General features: G+C 35.0%; 1 protein-coding gene across 3 annotated transcripts in view; it reads right to left on the reverse strand.

Annotated features, from left to right (window-relative positions):
* Window positions 1–14,447, reverse strand: part of EPS15 (epidermal growth factor receptor pathway substrate 15) — a 171,970-nt gene that overhangs the window by 36,529 nt on the left and 120,994 nt on the right. For all 3 annotated transcript variants that reach the window (XM_036862610.1, XM_036862600.1, XM_036862620.1), the window contains exons 17-21: window positions 9,051–9,167; window positions 8,731–8,821; window positions 6,400–6,435; window positions 5,222–5,358; window positions 1,043–1,112 (exon numbers count right to left, since the gene is read on the reverse strand). In XM_036862610.1, the coding sequence (XP_036718505.1) occupies window positions 1,043–1,112; window positions 5,222–5,358; window positions 6,400–6,435; window positions 8,731–8,821; window positions 9,051–9,167 (451 nt within the window). The remainder of the gene's footprint in view (window positions 1–1,042; window positions 1,113–5,221; window positions 5,359–6,399; window positions 6,436–8,730; window positions 8,822–9,050; window positions 9,168–14,447) is intronic.

Raw genomic sequence — 14,447 nt, forward strand, 5'->3', positions numbered from 1 at the left:
ATATACAATGGAATATTACGCAGCCATGAAAAGAAATGAAAATGAGTTATTTGTAGTGAGGTGGATGGACCTAGAGTCTGTCATACAGAGTAAAGTAAGTCAGAAAGAGAAAGACAAATACCATACGCTAACACATATATATGGAATCTAGAAAAAAAAAAAGGTCCTGAAAAACACAGGGGGAGGACAGGAATAAAGATACAGATGTAGAGAATGGACTTGAGGATACGGGGAGGGGGAAGGGTAAGCTGGGACAAAGTGAGAGAAGTAGAACTGACATATATACACTACCAAATGTAAAATAGATAGCTAGTGGGAAGCAGCCACATAGCACAGGGAGATCAGCTCAGTGCTTTGCGGCCACCTAGAGGGGTGGGATAGGGAGGATGGGAGGGAGACACAAGAGGGAGGAGTTATGGGGATATATGTATATGTATAGCTGCTTCACTTTGTTATACAGCAGAAACTAACACACTATTGTAAAGCAATTATAGTCCAATAAAGATGTTAATAAATAAATAAATAAATATACAAGTTAAAAAAAAAAAGAAAAAAAAGGATAAATGGAAAATTAGATTCCATAAATAAAGCATGAAAACCGGGTACCAGAATAACATTTAGTTCTTCTCTGTCTTATTAACAGGACCTATGTACTATTTGTAAAGCTAATATCAGTACCAATGGGAAGCCACTAATTTTTAAATATAGGTCAAGATCCATAAGAATTAATGCTGAGTTTGAAACTGCCAAGCAACGCTGCCTTTTATAAAGCAAAAAGGGTTTTTATTGGTTTTACTGACACTGGCTAGAGTACATATTAAGCTGTTTAATAAGAACAATAAATGAGATAATGAATGATAAGTAGAAAGTGATACAAAAACACCATTCTTATTATTGGTAGAATGCAACAGGATATAGCTATGCAATCATTTTAACGCCATAAATAAGTAAACAGGATGAATATATTTGGACACGAAAAGAAAGATGCTTAAAGAGAGGGTGGTGTTTACTGTTGAAAGAGACTGATAAATTATCTCCTTACCCAAATCGCTGGCTGCAACCACAGCCGTCCCACCAGGAGCAAAAGGATCATTGTGCTCTAATGTTTCCACCTGAACAAATTACACAAGTCATGACTCAGAGAGGTGACATTTCAGAGCTGAGACCTCACTGCCACATCAAAGAAAATATTCTTTACAAACTCTAAATCAATTAGGAGCAAATGCTTACCCCTACTGATTTGTAAACGTATTAAACTGAAATGATACATATCATTTTCTAATCTTTTACTGTGAAACATAACATACATTCAGAAAAACGTATGGAACATTATGTACAGTTTAATAAATAAGTATCAAGTGAACACCTATGCAATCACCTCCCAGGAAACTGCTAACATCTCAAAAGTCTTCATGTGCCCCGCTCCAATCACAATCCCATCCCTAATAATACAGAGACTTCTCATATGCCCTTTACTCAGCTTCCTCTAATGTTAATGTGTGAGAGAGAAAGAGACGGGGAGGCAGAGAAAGAGAATTTGAGCGAGGGAGAGTGCTTTCTGCTAAAAAAATTCAGCTGCTTTCAATAATAAGCCATGTAAAAATCTGGATCAAATGGCAAGGGTGAGAGGCTACAAAGAGTGAGGACTTCACCAGAAGCCAGAGATTCTAACTATTGAACTGTCTTCCTACTTTACTTTGTTTTTAAATCATAGTCAAACAAAATGTATATTTAAGAAGATAACCGAACTAACTTTCTGGCATCAGGCTCTTTTTAAGAGGCCAGCCAAAAGCCTTGGCATACAGTTAGATAAAAGGGGCATGAAAAGAGTTTTGGAATATTTATCTCCTACTCTGACTCATGACTAGCAATGTCATCTGTATTACAGGATCCATTTCTAATCATCAAGAAATTGGGCATTAACAATTAAATGTCAAAGGATATTGGAGAGCTCTAGTAAAACATGTATTTGAAAAGAGAGAAGCAATGCTAACTGGGACTTAGAGTATATTCTCTTTTTATAAAAGAGGACCCATTAAAACAAAACTACTAGCAGAAAGAAGTAAATGCTAGTGATGTTTTCAGAACTGAAAATGATAGTACTTATTTTAACTGATGCTTACCTTAACTTACATTTTTATAAAATGAACACACTACCTTATACTCTATCTGCTGAATGAATAAATAGCAATCAAGGGGGAAAAATATCAAGTTGGTCTGTATAGCAAAGTAACTCTCCATGGTTCCTAATAGTTAAAATGCCAGTGTGAGAGACAGTCACAGACACGATAACTAAAGTCACCAACTATTACTGCTTCTTCTCTAAACTTTGAGAGAAGGAAAAACTAACAGCCCTGATTTTTAACAATAGCTTGCAGATTTTATGTACCATCACAGAGAGAAATAGAAAAAGTATGCTTACCTGTGCGTCAGGTTTTATTTCTATTCCTTTATCATACACTGTGCAACCAACCTAAAAGGCCACTGGGACAGCAAGGGGAACAGGATGGCCTGTGCAGCCCATGAGGGAATAAGTGGCCACAAAACTCTTTATGTTATGTTCAGTTTGATAATTAGGCAATTTAGTACACAAAAGTAATTTTCATGACTAAAATACAGATGGTATAATTTTATAGAATTAATGTTCCAAAATCCTCCTACAAAGTCACCTAATTTATCACTGAAATTCTCTCTTCTGCATCAGCCATCCACTCTCTCATTTCACAGTATGACTTAGCACGTACACAGTAGCTACCATACACTAGCTAGAATAGTAGGAAATGGCACTTGTTTTTTTGGTTTGGTTTTTAAAATTATGTCCCTCTGAGAACAGAGACCATCCTTGAAGGAATAGGAAAGATTTGTGGGGAGAGATTCATGTCTGGAGGCATTAACAAAGGCCCGTTTGAAAAGAAGGAAGATGACAAAAAACAGGGGTTTGTAGCTACGAAGAAATGAGTTTAAATTTTAGACTATAGTGGTGAAGACCTTAGATTTTGGTCAGGTAGACCACGGTCTGAATTTAGTTGTATCACTTACTAACTTACACTTAACCTCTCATTTATTGATCTTTATCTTTAAAATGAGGATGAAACATGAGCCTCATAGGATTACTGTGATGCTTAAATGAGGTAACACATGAAAAGAATTTAGCACCATGCCTGGAGCATAGAAGAGATTAGATAAAAGTAACTATTGTTATATTGCCACCAAACACTAAATTTGGTGTTTAGTTTAGTTTTGAATGGAGAAATTAAGAGCTGTCAGCAAGGGCATTTTTGCTTTCAAAATCTGGGGAGAAAAGGGAAAAAGGAAGTAGAATGAATGGTAGAAAAGTTTCACCAGGGAAGAGGAACAAAAGAAACTTGTTTATTTTTAAATGAGGAAGAGCTGCTTTGGCTTTCTTGCTCTTTAAACAATAAGAGTGGATAATAAGAGGCTAAAATAAGGTGAGAGGAAAAGAATTCAGGTTGCAGCCAATTTGAAAAAAATTTGGCAAATGGGCCCACACTGCAAACTAAGTGTTGTAGGAAAACAGAGTATCCAGTAGCCTGTGGAAACCACAAATATTTAGTTACAGAGGCATTTGCTTACTTTTACATCAGTGGAAAAAACCAGTTGCTGGCCAAGTAGCTGAATACAGTACTGAATACTGTATTAGAATACAATAAGGAAGTAATTCAAGAACACCAAAGTCTATTATCTTTAAAAGAATCAATTACTCTTTTAAGGAAGTTTTCTTAATCTAAGAGTATTAAAAGACAACATTTTTGCTTCACATGCCTGTCAATCAACTGTTCCTTTCTAGGTCTGGTTTACTTACAGATGTGAAATACCCTGCCTCAAAAAATAAGTCTTCAAATAAAAACTTTAAAACAAACCAAACAAAAACGAAAAAAAGCAATTAAAAAGCCCTCCAAAACCATTCATAATTATTGAAATTGGGTGATAGATACATGGAAGTTAAAATATTTCATTATGTTACTCTATTTTGCATGTGTTTAAATATCCATAACATAAAGATTTTGTTTTCAAAGCCTCCAGATGATAAAGCACTTAGTTGTCTGAACTTAGTTAATTTTTCTGAGTCCCGGTGTCCTTATTATTAAAATAGGGACACCAACACCTACTTTGCAAGATTGATGTGAAGATTAGAAATTATGACTGTGAAGCACACAGAAGTACCGGGATCATAGTTCATGGTTATTAAATAGTAATCGTTGTTCTATGTATATGTTATCAAGAGAGTCTGACATTTAGTGGGAATTTATACTTCTTTACAAGAATAACACTCCAGATATGTCTATAAAATAACAGAAATGATTTTTTTTTAAAAAAATCAATGCTGTTCCTTTTAAATTGATTTCATCATTTCAATAATGCATACCAAACATTTTTAAAAAGCTTTACTGAACACTGGCTTATGGATTTTTAATCATTTATTTTTAATATCTCCAATGGGATAAAATTTGATCCTTTGAAGGGTGGACTTGATATTTGGATGACATGAGTTATTCTAGTCAATTCCAATGGGTGATCAAGGTGTGAAGTACCAGTCTGAACCAAAAATGAGATGGGTTCGATGAGACTGAAATTTTTATATGGTCCATCAGAAGTAATCTACAAGAGGATTCTTTCATCACTGTGTATTTCAAGAAACTCATTTGCAGACAGAATCCAAAAGATCCACTGTATACCCATTCTCTTAAAGATAAAATATACTTGGCCAATTAGTTCTTCACTTGTAACGTATATGCCTGATATTGCCATGTGGAAGGAATAGGATTTACCAGGAAGGTGTCTGATTCTCATTCCCAGGAGTTAGTGGCAGTTTGGCAAGTAATTTTCTTGTCTAGAGTACTGAATTATTTATATCCTTCGGATTTGAAAGATGACTCAAATAGTGTATGACTTTATAGGTAAATTGTTTTTATCATTTTTTTTCTACATTTGTCTCTTTCCCTACTTCTTCTCTGACCATTAAACCGAAGTTAACATATATTTATTGACCACTTAACCACAGTACAGGCAGGGCATGTGTGCTAAATGTTTTATAAGATATAGTTCCTACCCTCAAGGAATTTACTATCTAGCAATGATTAATGGTCGTGTTATTTCACTAGTTTTCTGCTCAATAAACTGTCTGCTCTTAAAAAAGAAAAAAAGAAACTCTTTCAGAACATCTGTTATCCATTTAACATTTTTTAACCCTCCTACTTACCGACGTATTACTGCTATTGCTGGCTGCACTGAAAGGGTCAGTACTTGAAGTGGCAAAAGGATCAGTAGAAGATTGCTTGAAGAAACAGTCGGATGCAAATGGATCTGAACCTTTGAAAGGATCACCTCCAAATGGATCTAAGAAAATACAACACAAATATGAGAGATTACAAAATTATTACTCTAAATTTCCTGTCACCAAAGGCAGGACAACTGACTTAATTAAAAGGCATTTTGAACTCGTGTAGAATCTAAGTTAGGTACTTTATATTTTGACTACTTATTTGGTCAGAAAAAAGTATAGGCAGTTGCATCTAGTTAAATAGCTTTAATTAACATTCTTTCCTACTTGTTCATCATTCATTCAAAGCAAATCAGTAATTCCAACACTTACTACACAAATGTTGCCTACATGCTAGGATTAAATAATTCCTCTAAACTGGCGATTTTAATTTTGGGGGTGGGGACAGAATCACAGTTTCCTTTGTGGCTTTGATAAAAGACAGAGTCTTTCACCTAATAAACTTATTTTTTAATTAGCATATAATATCAAGTGATCCCATTTTGAGACCCTTATTCTATGCTATCATAACTAAAGAAACAACAAAAACTTCTAAATGTATTTCTCCCTCTGAGCTCAAGGGTAACAGCCAATAGTTTGGAACAGGTTTGGGAAGCATAACTAAATGGTACACAAGATTTGCTTTATTCTAATGCAAAAATCCCAGAGAAAGAATATCTTAAAAAGCTTAACACTTAGTAATTCTTTAAGATCTTTACTCTTCCCCCATTCATTCAAATAGGCTTTAATCTTAGGAAAACAAAAGTTCTAAACCCTGTAGTAATGTAGATCATTTTGTTTATCTAATCCTTGGCTAATAAGGAGAAATCAGTGTAAATACTATTAAAAGCATCAAAGTACAAGCACTAATATCTTTTTTTATAAAGTACAGCTAACAGTTTATTAAGCAAATTCACAAGTATCTACCACTTTTTCTCTGAAAATGCCAGGCACATACAACATCTTAGTGAGGGCTTGGGTCAATTTTAAAACTGAATAAAAAGGAAGTCCATTTCCTATAACTACCCAACTGTGAGATCTCATTCCTAAATATAACATAAGCTTATAATTAAGTAGAATCAAATTAAAGCTAAGAAGGACCTCAATAATATACTAACCAATTTTCCCAAAAGGATCATCCTTGAAAGGATCATCTGTGATAAAATAAATAAGCAGAAATCAAAATCACAATATTCACTGTTGTGGCACCATTACTTAAAGGGTAACTTTAAAACAAAAGCAAAGTTTCTTAAAGCAAAGTCTGTTTCATTAACTCTACCTCAAAGTAGATAAAACAATGAATGCCATCCACCCTTAGGAAATATTTTTAAAAAGTAATAAGTAAGGGCAGAACATCAGTACACCTCATAAAAGAGGCAAATCTGAATCAGAGCCAACTATACTTACCTCTTGACCACAAGGTCAGATTACAGATGGAGGGGAAAAGACAGGCATGACAGCAAGAATTTTACTAATAAAATCTCTACTTTTCAATGGATTACTAGATAGGTATTACCATCAACACTTTAGAAACAAAGACACTAAGTTTCACTGAGGTAAAAAAAAAAAAAAAAAAATGCTTATAGAATTGAAGAGTCTAGAAATAAACCCTTACACATTTATTGTCATTTGATTTTTGACAAGAGTTCCAAGACAACTCAACTGGGTTAGAGAATTGTCTTTTCAACAAATGGTGCTGGGACACTGAATATCCATATGCAAAAGAATAAGGTTGGACCCCTATCTCACACCATATACAAAATTAACTCAAAATGGATCAAATACCTAAATATAACAGCTAAAACTATAAAGCTCTTAGCAGAAAAAGTAAACCTTCATGACTTTGGACCTTAGATATGAAATCAAAAGCACGAGTGAAAAAAAATTTTTAAATAGGTAAGTTAGACTTCATCAAAATTAAGACAACACTGAACACAAGAAAATAGTTGCAAAGCATATGCTTGATAAGGGATTTATATTCAGAATATGTAAAGAACTCTTACAAATCAACAATAAAAAGACAAACAACCCAATTTAAAAAAGGGCAAATGATCTGAATAAATGTTTCTCCAAAGAAGATCTATGGATGGCCAATAACCACAAAGAAAGATGTTCAACAATGTTAGTCATTAAGGAAATACAAATCAAACCCAAATAAGATACCATTTCACACTCACTACGATGGCTATAATCAAAAGGATAGACAGTGACAAGTGTTGGCAAAGACATGGAGAAACTGCAACCCACATACAATACTGGTGGGAATGTATAATGGTACAGACACTTTGGAAATCAGTTTGGCAGTTCCTCAAATGATTAAATAGAGTACTATGATCTGATATATACCCCGGAGAAATGTAAACATATATCCACACAAAAACTTGTATATAAATGTTCAAAATAGCATTATTCAAAAGAGCCAAAATAGTGGAAACAACCCAAATGTCCATCAACCAATGAATAAGTAAAACGTGGTATATCCATCCAATGTAATAATATTCATCGATAAAAAGAAATGAAATATTGAAACACACTACAACATGAGTTGTAGGCTAAATGAAAGAAGCCAGACATAAACATGTATTAATGTAGTTCCATAAGTATGCACATCTACAGAGACAGAAAGTAGATTAGTGGTTGCCTAGAGCTGGGGGATAGGGGAATGGGAAGTGACTTATAATGGGTATGGAGTTGCTCTATGGGGTGATAAAAAATGTTCCAAAATTAGATTTTAGTGAGGATTATACAACTCTGTGAATGTACTCAAACAATTTAATTGTATACTTTAAATGTTCAATTTATATATCTTTTAACACTTTATCAATAAAGAAGTTTTTTTAAAAAGAGTTCTAATTTCCAGGCTCATTTCTGCCATGACTCTAAACAAATTATTCCATTTAGGTACCTCAGTTTCCCATCTTTAAAACTGATAAAAACTGACCTATCAGTTTCGCAAGGTGAGTCTGGAAATAAGTAAAAAGCAAGAAGAACTTTGACACAAGTGGTATTTAACGTAGTTTACAATGACATCAGACATTTTAATTTATTAAACTCATATTTCTTCAATAAGACTGTAGGCACCTTAAGGGCAGTGATCGGGCTACTAACTACTACAATTTCCACTCTTTTAAAAGCATGGTGTTGGCACTTTTGGTAAATAATTGCCGGTTGACTTAAGAGGGCCCAATCTCCTCTCTTTCTTTGGGCTCCTATTCTGAAGCAGAAACATACTCTTAATTAGAGGTCCCTGAGACATAAGCAAAGGCTTAGTTCCAGGACTTAGTTGCCTGAAGGGGACAAATACTAAAATCTGACTATATAAAACCTCACTCTCCCTTCTACTTTTGTTGTAACGAGCAGGCTCTCAAAACTAAAGCCCAAATTCCTATACAGCTTATGTATTAAAACCCTTTTTGGTAAATCTATAATATAAATATAAGAGTACTTACTGCCAACAAAAGGATCAGTCTGGAAAAAATCCAAGTTTGAATCTGCAACTGGATTTGTCAGTGAACTTGATTCTACATTAAATGGATCTTCCTAAAAATAATTTTAAATTAAAAAAAAAGTTTTAGAAACCAAAGTTTTAAAAGGTAACATTTAAAAATAAAATAACATGTTTGAAAAATCAACTGATGGTAACATAACAAATATTTTTGTGGTCATAAAGTCCACTTAACACATTTTTCTCTTTCCTTAGCCTAAAATAGTGTACAGCCCATCTTGAGAAGACAGTGATAAAAACATTTACTTATAAAATTATTTTTACCTCTTTTGAACGTCTGTCACTATTAAATTCAGGACAAACTTTTTCCTTAACAGCTGTAGTCACCACTTCGTTTTCATCAGTCACACCAGAAGGCGGTATTTCAGGACTACTTCTTGCCTACAAAATATTAATTCTTCATAGACTTACAATGTATTTTCTACTTGGCAGGTGAAACGGACAAAGAATAGTCAAATATTACTAAAAAATTTTAAAAGACAAGCAGAACATATTCAGTGAATGACTTCTCCCATAATCTTTCTTAAGAAAATGGTATTACCAAGCATCAAAGCCACTCAAGGCCAGAAAACTTCAGGTCTTTCTTAACTACTTCCCTTTGGTCATCCCCCAGCTATATTCCAAGTCTTGCTGAGTCTACCTCCTATCTCTTTCTTAAATCCTTCCTTTCTTCTCCATCTTCACTGTCACTATCATTCATTTACAGTATCATCATTTCTGGTCTGTGTTACTGTGGTAATAACCTTCCAACTGCCTTCTGCCTCCAATATGTGTCCTTCCCATCTACCTTCTTATGGTAGCCAAAGCAATAGATATAAAATGTGAATCTGATCATGACTCTCTGGTTAAAAGTCCTTCAATGGCTTCCCATTGTTTTCTGGATCTAAATTTCTGATCTAAGAAGTGCAAAGGGCGAGAGCCTCCCATCAAGCCTCTTAGATAGCCTCAACCACCAGAGGGCAGACAACAGAAGCAAGAAAAACTATAATCCTGCAGCCTGTGGACCAAAAACCACAGTTACAGAAAGATAGAGAAGATGAAAAGGCAGAGGGCTATGTACCAGATGAAGGAACAAGAAAAAACCCCAGAAAAACAACTAAATGAAGTGGAGATAGGCAACCTTCCAGAAAAAGAATTCAGAATAATGATAGTGAAGATGATCCAGGACCTCGGAATAAGAATGGAGGCAAAGATTGAGAAGATGCAAGAAATGATTAACAAAGACCTAGAAGAATTAAAGAACAAACAAACAGAGATGACCAATACAATAACTGAAATGAAAACTACACTAGAAGGAATCAATAGCAGAATAACCGAGGCAGAAGAACGGATAAGTGACCTGGAAGACAGAATGGTGGAATTCACTGCTGCGGAACAGACTAAAGAAAAAAGAATGAAAAGAAATGAAGACAGCCTAAGAGACTTCTGGGACAACATTAAACACAACAACATTCGCATTATAGGGGTCCCAGAAGGAGAAGAGAGAGAGAAAGGACCAGAGAAAATATTTGAAGAGATTATAGTCGAAAACTTCCCTAACATGGGAAAGGAAATAGCCACCCAAGTCCAGGAAGCGCAGAGAGTCCCATACAGAATAAACCCAAGGAGAAACACGCCGAGACACATAGTAATCAAAGTGGCAAAAATTAAAGACAAAGAAAAATTATTGAAAGCAGCAAGGGAAAAACGACAAATAATATACAAGGGAACTCCCATAAGGTTAACCGCTGATTTCTCAGCAGAAACTCTGCAAGCCAGAAGGGAGTGGCATGATATACTTAAAGTGATGAAAGGAAAGAACCTACAACCAAGATTACTCTACCCGGCAAGGATCTCATTTAGATTTGATGGAGAAATCAAAAGCTTTACAGACAAGCAAAAGCTAAGAGAATTCAGCACCACCAAACCAGCTCTACAACAAATGCTAAAGGAACTTCTCTAAGTGGGAAACACAAGAGAAGAAAAGGACCTACAAAAACAAACCCAAAACAATTAAGAAAATGGTCATAGGAACATACATATCGATAATTACCTTAAACGTGAATGGATTAAATGCCCCAACCAAAAGACATAGATTGGCTGAATGGATACAAAAACAAGACCCATATATATGCTGTCTACAAGAGACCCACTTCAGACCTAGGGACACATACAGACTGAAAGTGAGGGGATGGAAAAAGATATTCCATGCACATGGAAATCAAAAGAAAGCTGGAGTAGCTATACTCATATCAGATAAAATAGACTTTAAAATAAAGAATGTTACAAGAGACAAGGAAGGACACTACATAATGATCCAGGGATCAATCCAAGAAGAAGATATAACAATTATAAATATATATGCACCCAACATAGGAGCACCTCAATACATAAGGCAACTGCTAACAGCTATAAAAGAGGAAATCGACAGTAACACAATAATAGTGGGGGACTTTAACACCTCACTTACACCAATGGACAGATCATCCAAAATGAAAATAAATAAGGAAACAGAAGCTTTAAATGACACAATAGACCAGATAGATTTAATTGATATATATAGGACATTCCATCCAAAAACAGCAGATTACACGTTCTTCTCAAGTGCGCACGGAACATTCTCCAGGATAGATCACATCTTGGGTCACAAATCAAGCCTCAGTAAATTTAAGAAAATTGAAATCATATCAAGCATCTTTTCTGACCACAACGCTATGAGATTAGAAATGAATTACAGGGAAAAAAACGTAAAAAGGACAAACACATGGAGGCTAAACAATACGTTACTAAATAACCAAGAGATCACTGAAGAAATCAAAGAGGAAATAAAAAAATACCTAGAGACAAATGACAATGAAAACACGACGACCCAAAACCTATGGGATGCAGCAAAAGCGGTTCTAAGAGGGAAGTTTATAGCTATACAAGCCTACCTAAAGAAACAAGAAAAATCTCAAGTAAACAATCTAACCTTACACCTAAAGAAACTAGAGAAAGAAGAACAAACAAAACCCAAAGTTAGCAGAAGGAAAGAAATCATAAAGATCAGAGCAGAAATAAATGAAATAGAAACAAAGAAAACAATAGCAAAGATCAATAAAACTAAAAGTTGGTTCTTTGAGAAGATAAACAAAATTGATAAGCCATTAGCCAGACTCATCAAGAAAAAGAGGGAGAGGACTCAAATCAATAAAATCAGAAATGAAAAAGGAGAAGTTACAACAGACACCGCAGAAATACAAAGCATCCTAAGAGACTACTACAAGCAACTTTATGCCAATAAAATGGACAACCTGGAAGAAATGGACAAATTCTTAGAAAGGTATAACCTTCCCAGACTGAATCAGGAAGAAACAGAAAATATGAACAGACCAATCACAAGTAATGAAATTGAAACTGTGATTAAAAATCTTCCAACAAACCAAAGTCCAGGACCAGATGGCTTCACAGGTGAATTCTATCAAACATTTAGAGAAGAGCTAACACCCATCCTTCTCAAACTCTTCCAAAAAATTGCAGAGGAAGGAACACTCCCAAACTCATTCTATGAGGCCACCATCACCCTGATACCAAAACCAGACAAAGACACTACAAAAAAAGAAAATTACAGACCAATATCACTGATGAATATAGATGCAAAATCCTCAACAAAATACTAGCAAACAGAATCCAACAACACATTAAAAGGATCATACACCACGATCAAGTGGGATTTATCCCAGGGATGCAAGGATTCTTCAATATACGCAAATCAATCAATGTGATACACCATATTAACAAGTTGAAGAATAAAAACCATATGATCATCTCAATAGATGCAGAAAAAGCTTTTGACAAAATTCAACACCCATTTCTGATAAAAACTCTCCAGAAAGTGGGCATAGAGGGAACCTACCTCAACATAATAAAGGCCATATATGACAAACCCACAGCAAACATCATTCTCAATGGTGAAAAACTGAAAGCATTTCCTCTGAGATCAGGAACGAGACAAGGATGTCCACTCTCACCACTATTATTCAACATAGTTTTGGAAGTCCTAGCCACAGCAATCAGAGAAGTAAAAGAAATAAAAGGAATACAAATTGGAAAAGAAGAAGTAAAACTGTCACTGTTTGCGGATGACATGATACTATACATAGAGAATCCTAAAACTGCCACCAGAAAACTGCTAGAGCTAATTAATGAATATGGTAAAGTTGCAGGATACAAAATTAATGCACAGAAATCTCTTGCATTCCTATACACTAATGATGAAAAATCTGAAAGAGAAATTATGGAAACACTCCCATTTACCATTGCAACAAAAAGAATAAAATACCTAGGAATAAACCTACCTAGGGAGACAAAAGACCTGTATGCAGAAAACTATAAGACACTGATGAAAGAAATTAAAGATGATACCAACAGATGGAGAGATATACCATGTTCTTGGATTGGAAGAATCAACATTGTGAAAATGAGTATACTACCCAAAGCAATCTACAGATTCAATGCAATCCCTATCAAATTACCAATGGCATTTTTTACGGAGCTAGAACAAATCATCTTAAAATTTGTATGGAGACACAAAAGACCCCGAATAGCCAAAGCAGTCTTGAGGCAAAAAAATGGAGCTGGAGGAATCAGACTCCCTGACTTCAGACTATACTACAAAGCTACAGTCATCAAGACAATATGGTACTGGCACAAAAACAGAAACATAGATCAATGGAACAAGATAGAAAGCCCAGAGATTAACCCACGCACCTATGGTCAACTAATCTATGACAAAGGAGGCAAAGATATACAATGGAGAAAAGACAGTCTCTTCAATAAGTGGTGCTGGGAAAACTGGACAGCTACATGTAAAAGAATGAAATTAGAATACTACCTAACACCATACACAAAAATAAACTCAAAATGGATTAGAGACCTAAATATAAGACTGGACACTATAAAACTCTTAGAGGAAAACATAGGAAGAACACTCTTTGACATAAATCACAGCAAGATCTTTTTTGATCCACCTCCTAGAGTAATGGAAATAAAAACAAAAATAAACAAGTGGGACCTAATGAAACTTCAAAGCTTTTGCACAGCAAAGGAAACCATAAACAAGACGAAAAGACAACCCTCAGAATGGGAGAAAATATTTGCAAACAAATCAACGGACAAAGGATTAATCTCCAAAATATATAAACAGCTCATTCAGCTCAATATCAAAGAAACAAACACCCCAATCCAAAAATGGGCAGAAGACCTAAATAGACATTTCTCCAAAGAAGACATACAGACAGCCACGAAGCACATGAAAAGATGCTCAACGTCACTAATTATTAGAGAAATGCAAATCAAAACTACAATGAGGTATCACCTCACTCCTGTTAGAATGGGCATCATCAGAAAATCTAGAAACAACAAATGCTGGAGAGGGTGTGGAGAAAAGGGAAACCTCTTGCACTGTTGGTGGGAATGTAAATTGATACAGCCACTGTGGAGAACAATATGGAGGTTCCTTAAAAAACTAAAAATAGAATTACCATATGACCCAGCAATCCCACTACTGGGCATATACCCAGAGAAAACCGTAATTCAAAAAGACACATGCACCCGAATGTTCATTGCAGCACTATTTACAATAGCCAGGTCATGGAAGCAACCTAAATGCCCATCGACAGACGAATGGATAAAGAAGATGTG

The sequence above is a fragment of the Balaenoptera musculus genome, chromosome 1 (genome assembly GCF_009873245.2).
Source record: "Balaenoptera musculus isolate JJ_BM4_2016_0621 chromosome 1, mBalMus1.pri.v3, whole genome shotgun sequence".
Classification (NCBI taxonomy): Eukaryota; Metazoa; Chordata; class Mammalia; order Artiodactyla; family Balaenopteridae; genus Balaenoptera; species Balaenoptera musculus.